Source organism: Cataglyphis hispanica, chromosome 1 (assembly GCF_021464435.1).
Source record: "Cataglyphis hispanica isolate Lineage 1 chromosome 1, ULB_Chis1_1.0, whole genome shotgun sequence".
In the NCBI taxonomy this organism is placed as follows: domain Eukaryota; kingdom Metazoa; phylum Arthropoda; class Insecta; order Hymenoptera; family Formicidae; genus Cataglyphis; species Cataglyphis hispanica.
Window position 1 is genome coordinate 20,036,833 of NC_065954.1, and position 18,355 is coordinate 20,055,187.

The 18,355-nt window shown below is 35.9% G+C and overlaps 2 protein-coding genes across 2 annotated transcripts in view; one reads left to right on the forward strand and one right to left on the reverse strand.

The window, feature by feature from the left end:
• Window positions 1–18,355, reverse strand: part of LOC126852013 (DENN domain-containing protein 5B) — an 85,139-nt gene that overhangs the window by 32,936 nt on the left and 33,848 nt on the right. The window lies entirely within an intron of this gene.
• The window catches only part of LOC126852405 (G1/S-specific cyclin-D2), a 36,807-nt gene that overhangs the window by 7,407 nt on the left and 11,045 nt on the right, over window positions 1–18,355 (forward strand). Inside the window, exon 2 of the mRNA XM_050597195.1 lies at window positions 215–430. Coding sequence (XP_050453152.1) covers window positions 215–430 — 216 coding nt within the window. The remainder of the gene's footprint in view (window positions 1–214; window positions 431–18,355) is intronic.

Genomic DNA, 18,355 nt, shown 5'->3' on the forward strand with positions numbered 1-18,355 from the left:
TTAGTTTTTACGAGATACATATTACGATTTGCAACATAACTCTCGGCATGACGAGCTGATGAGCTAAATTTGCATCACGAATCGCTCATATTCAGACGTTATCACGGCGACGACTCCCCGATCATTCGGCCTTGAAATGATCTCATCGTTGCATTATCACGCAAATGTATGTTACACGTGTGTCTCCTCATCATTCTGTACGCTATGTTCGCAGGTATGCGAGGAGCAAAAGTGCCAGGACGAGGTCTTTCCGCTGTCGATGAACTACGTCGACAGATTCCTGTCGATCTGTCCGATCAGAAAGTCGCAGTTGCAGCTACTCGGCACCGCCTGTCTCCTATTGGCGTCAAAGCTACGCGAGACGTCACCGCTCACGGCCGACGTTCTGGTTTTCTACACCGATAATTCCATCACTCTGGACGATCTATGGGTAAGTGAGCACTAAAGAAAGCGATCGAATGTTAGATACATGATATTTGGCGATTTTCGTTGCTTATTTCGCGAGCGATCGATATTTTATGCAACGGTTACAAAACTGCGTATCAACATTTTGATCCACATAGACACAAATCGCAACTTTATCTTATCTCACGAAACCGTTAAAAGGTTCTCTACAACAAGCGAATTATCTATAATGTTAGAGGACCCCACACAAAATAATTAATTAACAAACATTTTAAAACATTAATCGCACGGACGGCTATCGCGGTGCGAAAAAAAAATTCCATTTCCTAAATACTATTTACACATATATGAGTGAAAAAGTGAGTTTTTCACGCGTAATTTTCTTTATATATTTTGCTACGATTATGAAATTTTTTTAATCATAAATATTCTTGTCTCTGTCATTTCGCTTCTCGTTCTACTTATCACGGAGCTGTACGTACCGGTTACAGGCACAATCGGACGACTTCTCGACACGTGCGAACGAATAAAGTACACGCACGATACCGCTAGCAATGCGTACGCGTCGCCTGCTCGTTGTATAATTCTTCAAGTAGGCGTCTTACTAACGCGAGAGATTGACGAAGCGATTCTCGCTAAGTTTACGGGAATTCTACGGGAATGATTGATATCGGGCGCGATTTTATTGTCCTCTTGCGTGTAGAATGTAGAGTGACAACCGATAAAAATGGAATGCGCAAAAAAAATCGCGCTTGTGCGATCCCTTATCTTCAAATCCATATTATGTATCTGGGCTGACGGATTGCAAATACAAATTTCTCTTCTCTCTCTCTCTCTCTCTCTCTCTCTCTCTCTCTCCCCCTTCTCTCTCTTTTTCTCGCAAATTTAAAGGTGTTAGATGTAGAATAATATTTTTCTCGTGCAGATTGCTAGAATAAAAAAATATTTAAAGCGACATCTTTTTACAAATTAGTTGTCAGAAGTATTAGTTAAAATTAAAAAGTAACTTTTTACTACTATTTAAATATTCGCTTATGTTATTAATTTTAATTAGAAGAAATTGAGTTTTTCTTATATAATTTGTAAAAAATCCTTTATTTATTTTTTATCAAGATTTTGAGCGGTAAATATCTTATAACAAACATGTAGTGTTTGTTTTACGATTCGTCTAAACGATATTAGCTTTCCCTTTGTTATCTCGATCGATCAATCGCTCCTTTATTAATACCATGAAACTTTTATGGGAGAAATTCAGGACACGTGTACGTAGCGATAGTAGAATTTGTTACCCAGATTCAAGCACGGAATTCACACAGTTTCAATTTTTTATGCAGACTATTCTGGAGCAGGAAAAACACAATATTTAGATTTCTTTAATTCCATTTTGCGGGATTTAAGAAAGAGAAAGAGGAGGAGAGAGACAGAACCTATTGTTTGTTTTCACGATCATTGATCCATTGATATATACTCAGTGTATACATAAAAAGGACAGTGGATTGCTTGATTGTAATATACCTGATATGTTCTTGAGTTTTTCATGAACTTGCACATTTCTTATAAGATTTGCAAGCGAATTATAAATTGATAATCATAAAGTTGATAAATTTTTGGCTCCAAAATGAAAACATATATGAACTATATTGCACTATAAACACATAATTATTCAACTATTTGCGAAAAGTTAATCTGAAAATCTAAGTTTCGTAAGAATAACATTTAATTTTTTTTAGATTTTTTTAGATCTTTGTAAAAGATATCGAAAAAAGGACCTATTAATAAAGATTGTTTTATGGTCCAGGAGTTAAAATAAAGAGGCAATTGTTCTGTAGGCTATAAAAAATTATTCTTCATAGTTTTTTTCGACATCTCTAACGAAGAGGTTTTCGAGGAAAATTCGAGAAGTTATTTTATCCTTCAAAAAACTGGACTGGTGGTCTCAAACCGGTCTTGGAGCACAGCGATCGAAGACGCAAATTTTATTAAATGCACATTTCTCTTGATCGTAATATCTCTCTCTTTGTTTCTACAATAACCTCAAGTGAGCTACATCATCGTAGCGAAAGAGTTAAGTTGCGTCCGAAATAAAGATGCTACGAATCGTTTCGTTGGATCGTTAGACGAGCTATACGGTTTGTCCAGGAGTACAATTTTCGATGCGAGATAGTCCCGATCGACGGTGACGTGGCTTCATGTGGACTATTTTGGGCCATGCCAGGCGGTCTTCGGCTATAATGGGATAGCGATCATTTCCCTTCTCTCTCTCTCTCTCTCTCTCTCTCTCTCTTTTTCTCTTTCGTCCGTTCTCTGACGTCGCGCGGCTTTATTGCGACCTCGAAAGTTAAATACCTTCCGTGCGTCCGTCTCGTACATTTTCGCAAAGGTATTCACGCGTGTGATCGAGCACTGCCGTCAAATTGTTATTGCCATCCGCCAGACAGACGGACCAATTAATCGTGCATTGATACTCTTTCATTGAAATAACTGTTTAAATACAATCTGCGGTTTTCTTGGCAATTGTTAATTGTATTAATGATGACAAAACTGCTCGCGACATTTTTATCCGCCGATATAATATGAAAAAGGTTAAAAAAACAGACTTTTTGAGACTTGTGTGAGTGGGTTTGTGAATTTTATCCGTTGAGAACAGAATGAAGAAAGGCGTTGAGTCAAGTTTTAAAAATATGCATAGAATTTATTACACACAAGTTGATGCAATAAATAAAGTAGTGATAAATGCAATAAATAAAGTGAAATAATAAATACGTGTGTTCATTCAAGAAAAGTTTTTTCAACGACTTAATTATTATTATCGTGTCACGCAACACAGGATTATCCTATTGATCGTTCCATGGATTTATTCCGATCGAGCACTTCCCAATGAGAGAATTACATCAGCGTTTGTTCCTCCGTTTTACGAGAGTACAAGGATACCTTGTTTAAGCGCTCCTATTGGTCGGAGAACTGCCAGATAACTCGTCATCATACTAGTATCAGTAGCGTATCTACCAACACGATCCCGATCCGATCATTATTTCTATGAATCATCGGCGTCATTTTTGTTAACCATCCTGTTTCTAGTCGTAAAAAATTGTGAGCGATATTGGCGTATCATGCAACGTTTTGCTTCTGAAGAATCCTCGACAAAAGAAATAGTATAGTATTATTGACCTTGTAACATAAATTGTATACTTCTAAAAGAGAAGAGAAAACATTTTTCATTATAATGAAAGCAACAAGATGTTGCTCATGTTTTCGTTGATGGACAGTTTTAAATACATAATATTGAGATACACAAATCTTTTTTTTTATGCGTTCATTTTTTTTTAGATTATAGATGTGCGTATAAAAATTATCAATCTTTTAATTAGAAAATTTTCGCGATTTTTAGGAATGATTTTTTATTTAGTAAGGTATAATCTCAATTACGTTTACGCTCCGTATCGGTATATTGCAATTTGCATTGTTGCATTCTTGCCGCGACAAACCGATCTTTTTGCAGAAATTATAATATACCGCGGCTTCTGCGGGTTACCATGCACCACGTGAAACTCAAGATGATTATCACAGCGAATATCGGGTATCTCACTACGCAGATTCTAGCCGTCGTCGCGCAAACGTCATTTTACGCATATAGCATCAATGAAATTACATTTAATTCGTTTGACAATAATTAATCATTTTTTTTTTAATTTAAAATTAATTTTCTCAAATTCTTAAAGAAGTGGCTTCTAAGCCACTGTCGTACCTGGGTCCTCCCATTTTCGAGAAAGAATCCTTGAATGGAAGACATGTGGCGACACTTCTGAGTCATTCTGTATAACTTGCTGGAACGTCATAGGAAAACAATGAATTTTCTCGCCTGCTGCTCGAAAAAAATTCCATTCACTGGTTCACGCCCTTGTCGGAAGGACCGATACATGTCTCGTTTGCAACGTCGGCGTTTTCTCCGTAAATTAGATAGTTCCTGCAAGTTGTACAAACAGACTGGATCGACCGACACGCTGTTGTCCACGTGAAGAGAATAGGCTTCGTGAATTTAAATGCTCGTCACCCGACCAATACATGATGATAGTCTGTGATACTGCTGTATATATATATATATATGTGTGTGTGTGTGTGTGTGTGTGTGTGTGTGTGTGTGTGTGTGTGTGTGTGTGTGTGTGTTTGTGTTTATGTGTATATACACGGCGACAAATTTTGTCTCTCTTGAGAAATTTAGAGAGGGAGCGCAACGACTCTCTGTGCTCCCGGACAAACACGCGATAGCCTGAGCAAGCCTAAATAGATAACAGCTGATATGGGAAACGGTTATTTAATTTTCAGTGACTTTCTCTCTCTCTCATTTCGGCCGCACAGCTTGTCGTCATTCGTATATGCGAACGCTCGATCTCTCAAGGTTACGCGAAATTTTTGTCTCGTCTACAACTAACTTTTAAATTTTCTTCAATCTACTCAAAATAAATCTTCGTTACGTTAAACTGGTTAAAGTATATTCACGTTTGTTTCGATAAACTATAAACAAGAGAGTATAAGAGTATACAATTCCAACAAAAATATACTTTCACTACCCTACACTTTTTTGCAAATATTTATTTTATTAAGAAAAATAAAAATAATTATGCATGTAATTATAAAACAAATAATACTTTAATTAGTTATCTATATTACAAATTTCTAATATTTTATTTATCATAATAAAATATAAATCTATCACTCATATACATATATGTAACACACACAAAGATATATTAAAAAAAAACTAAAAGAATTCAATCTTTTGCATCGCAATTTTTTTTCATTTGTAAAAAGTAATATAATCAAATTTGTGAAATTAAACATAAGGGGAAAAAATGATTGCATGATTTACAAAGTTATATTCGTCTGTCGCGTGCGATTGCGGTTGAATTGTTAACAAGATGTTAAAGGGAGTGGAACGATGTTTCTCGAATATAGAATGCAGCTGCAGGTGAGAATAAGAGGGAGCGAAAAACAGTTGAGGGAATAATTGCTGTTTTTTTTTTTGTGTATATGTTTTTTTGAGGGCAATTCAGCGGAGCCGTAAACCTCGCGGAAATACTGCTGACGTTTCACGCTTAATGCTTTCCGAATCGTGCAACATGTGAAAAAAAGTGATTAATCATCGATAAATAAACAGGAAGGTGCTAGGTAAGGGTGTGACGCACCTGCATCACGGTACTGTGCACACGCGGTCAAAACACTCTGTCGGAATGAATAAATTTCCATCGAATCCACAGGTATAGAGAATTCGAAAACGCACGCTTGTCCATTCTGTCACGATTAAGAATTTTCAATACGGCTCCATACGATTAAAAACATAGCAATTTCTACATAATCAATAATAATTGCATGAATAATCTGTGATTAATGTTTTCTCCGTTCATCAAATTTGCACTACACAATCGTATTTGTAAATCTTCAAGTTTACATCTCAGTTAAAAATTGTATAATCAATAGGAGGCAAATGTCAATAATAACAGAATTTTTGAGAAATTAGAAATTTTGTTACATTGAAAAAAAAAGGAGGAGAAATAGAATAAATATCAGATGTGAGGCTGAAGTAACGCATTGGGATTATCCTTTAATAGTTCTTCCCAGTTTGTTTAGAGGAATTTTTGTAAGACTAACAATAAATATTTTTTGACTTTATACTGTCAATAATATCAATACATATAAAAAAAAACACAACTATTAAATATTAGAGATCGAGAGAGAAATGCTTCTGTGATACAAAAGCGAACCTCACATTTTCGATTGCGCAAAGAGTGGAAAGTCAGCTGGACGTCGAAATCACATACCGACGTATCGCGTACAATGCGATATTAGAGATCTAGCGTTACGCATATGTGTGGCACACATATATGTAAAATATCGCGTATGGGGACTCGTGTTCCGAGGCCGGGTGGATGGCGATGTGTGTCCACCGCGGATATTGAAAAGAGGGGAGTGGTGGGGAGGGGAGGGGAGGGGGAAAGCAGGTGAGGGCCAGGTGCGTGCCGCGGAGTTCTAGTTCTTTCGAGGGGTGCACCGGGCCCGTGCCCAACGCGACGCCCCGCAGCAGCTGCATCTGTGCCGTACGAACTGGTGAATATGCACCCCTTGCCTGTAAGCGACGAGACCTTTTCTGCTTTCCTCTCTCTTCCTCTTTCCCTCCCTCCTTCCCACCCCGCGAAGTCAGGAAACCCCGTGAAAGAAGTGGCGGGGTTCGTTTCTCCCGTCCGAGACCGTCTCCGCCACTTATAACGGGCGCGCAACACGTGCGAATTTGTATGCGCGCATCGCGCCGCTCGGAAGTGCACGCGTACGGCCAGGGGGCGAGGAGAGAGAGAGAGGGAGGACACCTTGGTGCAGCTGGTGCCTTTGACCCCTTCCTCTTCCCGAACTTTTGTTGAGAGAGGTATAACCCCCCCTCCCCTTCTCCGCTCCTTTCGTATCACGTGAGCTCCTAAGAAACGCATGTCTCTCGAGTAGAAATGCTTATGATATTCTTGGCGATATCGATACTCGAATGTCATCTTCTAAATTCTTAGATTTCAACACTTTCTGGAATTAATGTTTTAATCTTGCTATTAGATTGAAAGGAGATAGTAGTGCTTCGAATTTTTCCAATAACGATGTTGATAATATCTAAATGATAATTTCTGTATATCTTAGTATGCTTTTATAATGCAATATTAATTATATTAAAATTCTTAATTTTTGAATTAGTGACAGATAATTTTTTTATTATTATTATCTGATATTGCGTAGTATTAATTTTTTAAATTAAAAATAATAATAAGCAAAAATGTAGCATATCGATATTTGTGTTATTGTCGAATAAATATAAAAAGATTTAGTTCATCTTTTTAAAATTTCAAAATTACGCAAAATTATGAATTTTACAAAATTCTTTGTGTTAGATTTTGTGGATTGTGATTTTCAACTTGTTACATTTCGACTGAAAAATATTTAAATGATTTAAAAAATTAAACAGTAAAACATTTAATTCTATTTTAATTTTGAAAATCTCTAAACTTTATATATATATATATATATATATATATATATATATATATATATATGTGTGTATGTATAACGATATTTCTAAATTTCTAATTTATATTTTATCAAAATTTATTGAGTAACATTTGTAATATAATAAAACTTGTATAATATTTTTGTTACTTAGATAAGCTAAGAATTGCATGAGGGGATTAATTTATGCCTTTATCTGCATCTGCACATGCCATCATTATCGAAAACGATCTTATCATCGCGTATATTGCGATAAGCGCGATTAAAAAGAAGACGAGCAAATAAACGTGGGCCACTGTTACCGATCTTTGTTTCGATCTTGCTCGATGATCTCGCGAAAAAAAAAAGAATTATGCATGTGCACCTGCCATAACGATTAGACGCAACAGACGATCGACGAATTTATTTGCTTTGATGTTCGGCTTTGTCTTACGCAAGCAGAATGTCGGAAACCAGCGCAGCGCGATGGCTGCCGTCTTGTTTTTCACGCAACATTTTGCTAGATCGAAAACTTAGGGGTCCCAGGAACAGTTACACCGGGTTGCATAGCTGCCCACCTGCCCCTAATAATTAAGCGAGCACGCGACTTAAGTGCACACGCGCCTCGCCGCGGTTCTCAGCCTATGCTAAGAAATGCTATAATATCATGAATATTATTAAAAAATAAAATATAAATATATATTTTAAAAGTTATAAAATAGTTTAAAATTTAATTGATATAGAAAACATAATATATTAGAATGTAGAAAAAAAATATATTATTTATCCAATATAAATTATATGTTTAGGAAATTATATTAAATTCCAAAATTTCTTTCTTTTTGTGAAAATAACATCGAAAATTATTGTAATGGAGAGATATATCGCCTTAAAATGTTATTGCCACATGTTACCGTAACCTGTTGCGTCCGTAGCATGTGCACCTTGTAGCCCTTAATCCATCAAATAACCCTTTCTCGACATGTCCCACCTTAAGATGGACGAACGACAGGTGTGCCGCTTTTTCCGCAGAATTATACTTTTATTTTGAATGAAATTAGGATAGACGGTAATGAATATTTTCTATATATCGTGAATTGTATATTCTCTTTGAGTAATACTCAAATTTTTACGATTGGGAGCTATGTAAAGAGATAAAATCTAATTAACAAATTTTACCAATTAACATTATTGCCAATCTATTACAATGAATCTTTAATTGTGATAGACTACAAAATTTCCAATGTTATAGAAGAAATTTCATTTGAAGCTTCTAGAATAAAATTATTATTTTTTTTTAGTTTTTTGTATCCTATTATCTAAGAAAAGAGAGAGAGAGGATATAATTAATATATTTGCAATAGCGATGTTGCATTAGAATCACTAAACGGCGGAATACGTGACAACAATAATGTCGCGAATCATGCAACAAGTTCACTCAATAAAAGCGTATAACTGTACTTAAGAGAAGCTTAATTAAGCATCTTCCTTTATTACGTTATTTTTACACAAAGCATACATTTTGCAAGACCCCCGATCAATTGCATTTTTAGTTCGATGCTGAGCGACAGGTGCATGCTCGCGCGCTCTGTGTTCTTCGTGAATTTTTTTTGACGAACCTCGTGAACAGAAAAGACTCATCTTTTCAGGCTGCGAACAGCTCCCTTTTTTTCCGCGACACGAAGGAAATGTGGTCTTTTGTCCTCGCAAATTGGCGATTTGACCTCGGCTACTTTTCATAAGACGAATACAACATTTAGTCGATGTTCCAAAGATAGGTTTTTAGTTTCAACAACTTATTATCGATATTTTTGCTTCTTGTAATGTTTTATATGCGCGGAGAAAAAATAAATAGGAAACGTATAGCTTGCGAAAAAATAAATTGAGAAATTTTTGCTAATTGAAACTTGCCTCCGTAAAACATGATGGCATTTTTTTACATTATTGGAAGAGAGAATTTCTTTGAAATCTATATATTATAATAAATATATATATAATTATTTTCTTATAATATATAAAATAATATATATAATAATATATTAATTAAATATTAAAAAATTATATAATTGAATATTATATATTAAGTCGATTTTTCTCAATTGTTTTTACCGGAGCATGTTTATTAAAAAAAAATTTTTAGATCCTTGATATTGTTATTATAATTTTTGCGCTAAATATTAATATCGAATAGAAATTGGCTTCAAATTCGAGCTATCATCAATGCCGAAAGAAATCATCATAGTGCTGACATACCAGATACACAGCGAATTATCTCTCTTAACGACGTAGTTGCGATGAAGTCGTGAGAACGTTCCGCAGACGGTTATGCAAAGTAGTGTGAAACGCCAATGCCAGACAAGAGTCGCGCACATGAAACCCTTCGGTGAAATAGCACGATGAAATAATGCTCGAGCTCGTCTCTTGATCGAGTGGAAGATAAATCTTGATATAGTTGACATGGATTATTTTATACCAGCGTACTGAACTTTAAGTATTGATTACGATGCTCGATAACGGGAGATATCTATTATTTTACTCCCTTCTTATTATTTATTGAGTGGAAGGGGAGGGAGGGAGGGAGGGAGAGGAGGAGGACTTAGGAATTAATCGCATATAGGAAGTTTTTTAACGAACGTCTAAAGAAAACCTCGCCAAATTTTTGCACGATAATAGCAATGATTTCTAGCTAGACTAGAGAGCTGGCCTTGCGAGAAGCGATGGTTAAAACGGCCTCGAGCCGGTCACCGCCCCCGCCTATATGATGCCCTCACGGAGAAACTATGTATGTCTAATGCCCGCACGCAGACAAAGTATCGTCGTCATGACGATGCGACACAATAGATCGAGTGAGTGTCAAATTTGAGAAGAGAGTACGCACGTGCACGTGTTCAATTCTACGAAAAGCTATCCGATACGCGAAATGTTCTCGTATCTTAGGGAGATTGACCGTGTGCGCGAAGAGAAAAGCGCAGAAATGTACAAAAAATATAATTTATACCTAATTTGACCCTTCAATTAAGGCCTATTCCATTAACGACGTTTATCATCATCAGTATAACAACAGATTTAGCGAGTAAGAACTTGAATGTTTCTTTTGTCGTAGAATATTTGTTCATATCTCTCATTGCGTAAAATTTTATTAATGTATTATTCCTCGACATGTATATGGGATAAGATGTAATTAGTGTGCTTTTATTTTGATACCTTCTAATTCAAAGAATAAACGCACAGCTGTGGAATGTTGCTCGATTGCAGACATTCGAGGACGAGCAACTCACTGTGAACTGACTTTCTAACTTTGCAAGCTAATAATAGTCCGTTTCATTTTTTCATCATTTCTAAATATGGATGCAATACGAATATCGCGATGTAATAGACAATATCTTTTCTTTAATCCGCAATATTAGCCCCTAATTCACGATAATGCCAATCGATCGCATGCGCTTATAACTAACATTTCCGGTATAAACAATTAATGGAACGGCAAAATAATGTAGAATGAATATATATAAGAATAATAATAATAGTTATTATATAATAGAAGAGAATACTCATGGGTCCCATGGATAAAGTTACATCGAAATATTCGTTTCCTCTCGCTGAATCTGCGTAAATATTGGCCGAGTCGAGGCCACGCGATATGTCACGAGTCGCCTTTCTAACTTCTAAACCAACAGGCGGTCGATTCTTTCGTTGTCGCGTCGCGCTGGCCTCGAATGCGGATGTGACGTATCGGTAGCATAACCAAATCCCACCATGTGCGCGATGCGAAAAAGTCAGAATGAATGTTCGACAAGCTCGCGATTGTCCTGGAATTTTACCGAATGAGCTTTTTCAGTAGCATTCAACTTTGGACATTATATGTCACTTTAAAAAAATGAAATTAAATATATACGGAGACGTGTTTTTAAAAGAGATATTTCTTTATCTGCGCGTTTTTAAGATTAAAAAAATGATTTTCCAAGATATCAATATGTCCTTAACGATATGCTGCTTAAAACCTTTTGGAAAAAAATCACTTTATTTTCCTCTTCAAAGAAGATTACGCATGAATTTAATCATTTAGATCGTTTAAATGAATTTTATTTTTTTGCTATAACGACAATCTCGCCCACCCATTATTTGTTATAAGTTATAACGGTACCTCGCCGTATTTCATCGTGAAGCAAGCATATTTGGATCGTTTTTAATTTCGTTGTGTTGAGACAAATTTTTTGTGGCTCTGAGATCCGCTATGCGGGTACCCGTACTCCAGGTACATATATATATATATATACGTATCAATATTTTCCCGGAAAGCTTTTGGCGGACCTTAATTAAGCATGTTTGTGAGTCATATTATTAAGCGACTGTCACGGAACAAATGGAGATTTGTGATGACATCGTAAATCATATTTGACGTCAACCAACGCGAACAGTATGTCATCGTTCATCAAGAACAAATCTATGTTCCTTCCGGTAATATGTAATTTCCGGTAATTTATTAATTTTATTTATTTATTCAATTTATTTTTTTTTTATTGTAATATAGTGCGTGTCTTACTCTTGTAAAAAAAATAATGATATCGATTTTTTAAAATCTTATACAATTATCTTATATAGTGCTATTTACATACACACACACACACACACACACATATATAAATAATCTGATTTCTTTTATAATAACCGCGTAATAAAAATATTTCTATATAAATGAATATAAAAATAGAAAATATCTATCGAAGATATACCGTTCTAAGAACTTACACGCAGTCCCTCCTTTGAATGAAGAGTCAGTAGTCACATCCGGCGCTACGTCAGACACGCTGAAGGCAAATCGAAATCGATGCCGTGCCTTTCAAAAGTGAGACGATTTATCACCGGAATACAAGAACACTATTTTAATCGCTTATTTGCTTTCTTATCAAGCAAGAATTTTTTATTTCATAATATTTATTCATCTTTTCGAATGAAAAAAAGTAAAATTTTTTTGCAAAAATTTACAATTATTAACAACAGGAAATAAAACTTGATACTCGCAATTTTATTACGCAGATATGTATTAATCTATATATCGGTGACTTTATGTTTCTATGAAAAATTTAAAAAAACGGATAAAAATCAAACAGGTTATTGATAATAGAAAGGAAAGCTTTGTACGGTCATAATATAACAGTCATAATTTAGAATCTGAAATCTAAACCATGCTAGATCCTAAAAACCTGAATTGAGCTGTCTACAGGTTTTGTGGACATACCTGATTCACACACAAACTTTTTTTTATTGCTTCGCACGATTTAGTATTCGGTTCCTGGATTAATTGCGAATTTAAATCGTCAGCTTATAACTTCTGTGAAAATTAAAATCCCGTCGGTCGCAGGAGAAATAAAAGAAGATGAAACCCGGCCATAGAGTAGTGTTCCGGTCTCGGTCGACGCGAGGAAAGGAAGACGAGGTTTCTTATGTGCGAAAAAGGACCGGGGTATGCTCCGGTAACCGGAGCAGATGTGTCCCGCAAAAGGCGGTTCCTAGAAGTACCTCGAGAAGAGCCGGCTTCATTGGCGTAGCCGACGTCAATTAAATCGAATCTCCCCGGGTCTTTTAAGGGGGTCCGTAGAGGATCCCGCCGCCTCTTTCTCTCTCGCGCCAGGAAGAAACGTTGAAAATTTCGACTATCGTCCTCCATAATCAGCTTTGTGTCGGCGGCAACCACTGATTTGCGATTAACCGCGAGACGCATGATTAGGTTAAAGGCTACTTAAACAAAGCTAGCGTTAAGATTACATCCTATGTAATGGATTAAATTATATATAAAACATTTGAGTAAATTTGCTATAAGATATTTGTATAAGATACAGTTGATTTTTCTTTTCTGATATTAAGTGATCTCGCATATACATTTTATATTCTTTTTCCTCCTACTTGCATATATTAAAATTCTTCTATATGTCACAATATATAATCTTTTTTTATATTCAGATTATTAATGGATATATTGTTTGATTTATTCTTTCTCAACGGAAGTCTATCTTATCTATTTATCTACCTATTATTTTTTTCATTTTTGGTAAAGTCACCGCAGGTAGAAATATATCACTTGCCTTTTGCCTAATCGCAACAAGTCTAAGCCGAGCCACGCCAATGGTGGACGAGGAATGCATGGACGGTGATTCTGGTTTTTGTTGTCAGTTATGCCGAGCCGAGGGAGAGCCTGGCCTTTGTACTTTATTTTTGGCCAGAATGGTAAACACCTTGCTCACAGGCGCCGCCCTTCGATCCTACACCGTCCTGTCATCTTCTTCTTTCCTTTCGATTTCTCTTCTAGCTTACTTCTCCTTCAATGTAACCACCTGTGAGATTCCGCGCTAATAGAATTTCTCGTAGATAGTAATAGATTTCGGAATCGCGCGTAATTGCATTTTTTGCCAACAAACTGCTACAAGTGCGACGTGTGTCATTTATCTTCCTTTTTCTTTCATATTGGTAATTTTTAATTTTCTAAAAATACATTTAGAATATTCAAGTGTCTCAAAAACGATAAATTGTATTGAATTATTTATAAAATGCATATAAATTTAAAATGATAAATTTATTATTTATTACATGGAATGTGCATCGTAAATTGATATTACCAATGCCAGAGATAACTTTGCGCAAACGATATGCAAAAGATTGTAATATCATCTAAAGGATTCAGAATGGGGCAAACCCATAATTTCACTCTATTAAATTAATACGCAAAGAAATGACGGCAGTTACTTAATTACAATTTCGATGTTAAAATTTTCATTATATAATTCTTTGACTCTCATGTTGAAATATAATACATAATTATGCCCCTTTGCGGCCAGAAGTGCGCTTCGCCTCGTATCGATCCCTTATTGCGAATCAGATAAATCGAAGGCCTCGGCTTCTCGGAATCGACCAGGTAGCGCGGCGCAACGGAGGCTTTACCTCCTGAATCTTTTCCTACTCCCGTTTGATCCATTGTTCTCGTGTCCCCGTTTGCCTAGCGTACATTTCACTCATATTTTCGATTAACTAATATGAATCTTTTGATCAAATTATGTTTAAGTAAATTAAAAGGATTATAATTTAAATATGCAAATTTTTACACACGCAGCTATTTAATTTTACACGGAAGGGTTAAAGGAAGCGTCATTCTCTTGACTTGGGGGGATTATAAAATGATTTTCCCGCGTTCCTCATTTCTCCATCCACCCCTTTCTCTCCTCAATATATGCGCCGACCACCTGTCGCGGCGATTTCAACCACCCACAAACCAAAACCAGCATCTGGGCGTCCTAACTAAATGAAAAAAAGAAAAGAGGATACATCATCGACACGACGGAACTCACGTGTACACGCGGTAATTACGATTAATGATCATAATTACGCGTTTTCGTCCGCGCTAGCCATTATCACGACACACTATCTCTTTTCTCCGTGTCATAATATTCGGCGTACCTAACGTTGAAAAAAAAAAGAGTCACATGTGTTCATCGGGATTATCTTTCTCACGCTCAGGAAAACGGGGTGCCCAAGGTGCGCGCGATTCAAACCGTGCGAACACGATCGCTCGAGCGCGCATGAATGAAATGCATAAATGAACCGCGCTCTCCCCCTTATCGATCGCTTGATAGTTATTGACCTAGCCGCCGATACCAGTTGTAGCGAGAATCGAGAACGACTATAAATTGTAGGCCGGAAATGCAAGTATAAATACCGTGGAATTTTTTCATACCTTTATACTTCTGCTATAACATAAGCTCTGAAATATAATCACAGCACGTATTTGGAGTATATATTTTTTTATATAACATCCAGAATTATATATAATGTATTCTGTAAAAAATTATATAAGTATTATTAAAGCATTAGAAAATAGGTTGGAAATAATTAAACAAATCACATTTATTATTATTATATAAAAAAATCTAATTTATACTAAAAAAGACATTTATAATTTCAAAAGACGATATAATTTATTTTAAAAATTGATTTTAGCTGAAATTGCGTATTAAATATTTTTGAGTGTGCAAATACCCTTGTAATGAGTAATTGAAATAATATTCAAAATAGGAAATTAATATTGAATATATATTTTCTACTAAGCTAAGTCTATAAATATTCAACTTTCCGTTTTATTAATCAAAATGATTAATAAAACGGAAAGTTGAATATTTATAGACTTGAACGAGATATTAATGAATTTATTGTTCTCGATTTGCAACCTTTCAAGCATTATCCGCTGCGAGGCTTCTGGCCTTATTAACTTTGTTTAATTCCGATTGTCGCTGTATCTCGAACGCGTAATAAATGGCCCACTGCTTCATTATTCCTCGCTGCGTAATATTCCGCCGCGTCGTTGCCGGTGCACGTCATATAATAATATGAATCGACCTTTATCGCGTACACGCGATTAAATTGCGCGTATTGCACTACGCATGCAGGCTTGCGTGCTTCGCGTGAATTTTACCCGCACTCGGACGTTTCCAAGCGTGTACACGCGTTTTAATAAAGTTGATCTTCCGATGCATTATTCAATCCTCAATTTATTTGAAAGCAACGTATAATGTACTACTAACAAATAATGAATGATACATGAATGAAAATAATCTGGATAATCATTTTCAAAGTTAATTTTGAAATAAAAATGTTATATATACAAAATTAGAAATTAACGCACGGAATAGAGATGTAATGATAAATTAATTAAGGGGCAGTGCATACACCTTGGGAGGTCAAAAAAATCGGTTTTTCAAAAATAATTTTTTTTTTTCGATTCTACAATCCTTGAACTATATTCCCTGAAAATTTTCTTTAAAAATTCGCAAAATTGAAGTTATAGCGTGCAACGTGCCAAGTCGTCATGCGCGCGCCCAAAGGTATATGTATCTTTGAGCGGAATTTTGCTTATTTGCAAAATATGTTTCGAAGTCATTTAGATTCCCAAAGTGCATCGGAAGATGTTGTAGGGAAAGTGAAAGCATCATAACTAATACCTGCTTTTCCATGTCTCACAGCATGCTTCAACACCTTTTTGCCCCCCATTGCTTTTACTCCTACATCTCTTTTTCCATTTGATCCAGTAATAATCGAACATTAATGCACACTGATATTGATTTAATAGAGTGGAAACTTTCTCTTAGATTATTTACTTGAACGAATTATCATCGATTATTACACATATAGATAAGAATTTCGTTATACAAGATTCTAAATTTTTGTTGTTGTTAAAATACAAATATTAATTTGTTATCTATAAACTTTAAACGAATAAGGAAAGAAAGAGAGAGAGAGAGAGAGATAGAAAACTGTCTTTTGTAATTTTTGATAATTAATATATTAAATATATTATGTTGAAAAAATATATCATGACATCCGTGACATTTAATGCGCATAATGTAATGTGCATAATATAACGTCGTAATGTAGTTTAATGTAATGTAGAAATTAAATGGGTGATGTATCATAGAGGGTGAACACGGTGAACGTACTCTTTATCATTAAAGCGACGCGACGCGAGGCACGCTTATCGCCGTCCCGATCGTCGATTCAACAAACTATCCCTGAAGTAGATCGTTGTCCCCCTCGTGAATCATTACGTGTCATTACGTTACGTACGCGCACATCGTAGCGTGCGTACACGCGCCGTGAGTGCACTCTCGTAGACTCTCCGCATTCTGACGAGCGATGACAGGTCGCGCGGAACATTTCACATGTACATATACCTGCCAGACAAATCAAACGCAGCCATATAATATGTATTTTACATCAGAAATATTTACATAAATTCATGTCTCATGAATTATTGATTTTATTAGTATACAGCTTTTTCAAATTTTATGATTTATATAATAATCGTATTTTTTTAGTTAGATAAATAATATAACTAATATTGATACGAAATATATATACACATATATTATATCTCTCAAATCAAAAGAGCAATATAATAAAATATAAAAGTGTAATCGAGATAATGGTATAAGAGAATAACGGTACCAAATGAATTTACCTATATAATTGACAGTAGCAATAGTTGAAATTAATCAAGTTGTTTCATCAAAAAAGGAAAAATTACAACGGTAAATGAAAGTAGGACACATTTGATGATGATCCGTTCTGCCTAGTAGAATATAGCGTTATATATCGCCGCGCTGTCATTAGACATTGTCGCTCTCCTACTCTTCGGTGTGTACGAGCCTTTGTTTCATTCACCGGTTTCTCGAGGTCCGACATACAAGAGATGTGTAGAGACGAGAGAGAGAGAGAGAGACGAGAGAGACTAGAGGGAAAGGCGAGCGTGCGTGCGTGCGTACGTACGCACGCACGCACGCACGCACGCACGCACGCACGCACGCACGCACGCACGCACGCACGCACGCACGCACGCACGCACGCACGCACGCACGCACGCACGCACGCACGCACGCACGCACGCACGCACGCACGCACGCAAGCACTCGAGCGCGGAACCCCTTCAAGGATGAGAATAAGCCGGAGGAGAAGAGGGACGACTCCCTCGGTTTATCTTCCCTCGAGCGCACATCCTCTTTCATTTTGCGAGAACTTTAATTTGGCTCGCACACGATTACTACGACGACGAACAAGTTGCTTTCTTTCCTTTCCCCTCGCGACTTGTATTTCGCGGATATAGTTTCAAGTATTTTGCATTTGATTAAATTTTTGTATGTTATTGTATAATCCATGTGATTATATATTTTTTTTAATTTTATTCAAGAATCCTATTTTAATTACCCAATTTGTTATGAAGGAGAGAGTAGTCACTTTATAATTATGATAATTTTATAATTATTACTTTAAAGCTTATTTTAAGATGATTTATAATTTGTAACAATATTCTATTTATAATTTTCTGTGCAAGATACGGAAAAATTTCGGGAATTACACATATATTTGCACAAGATACATATCAAAATATAGATAT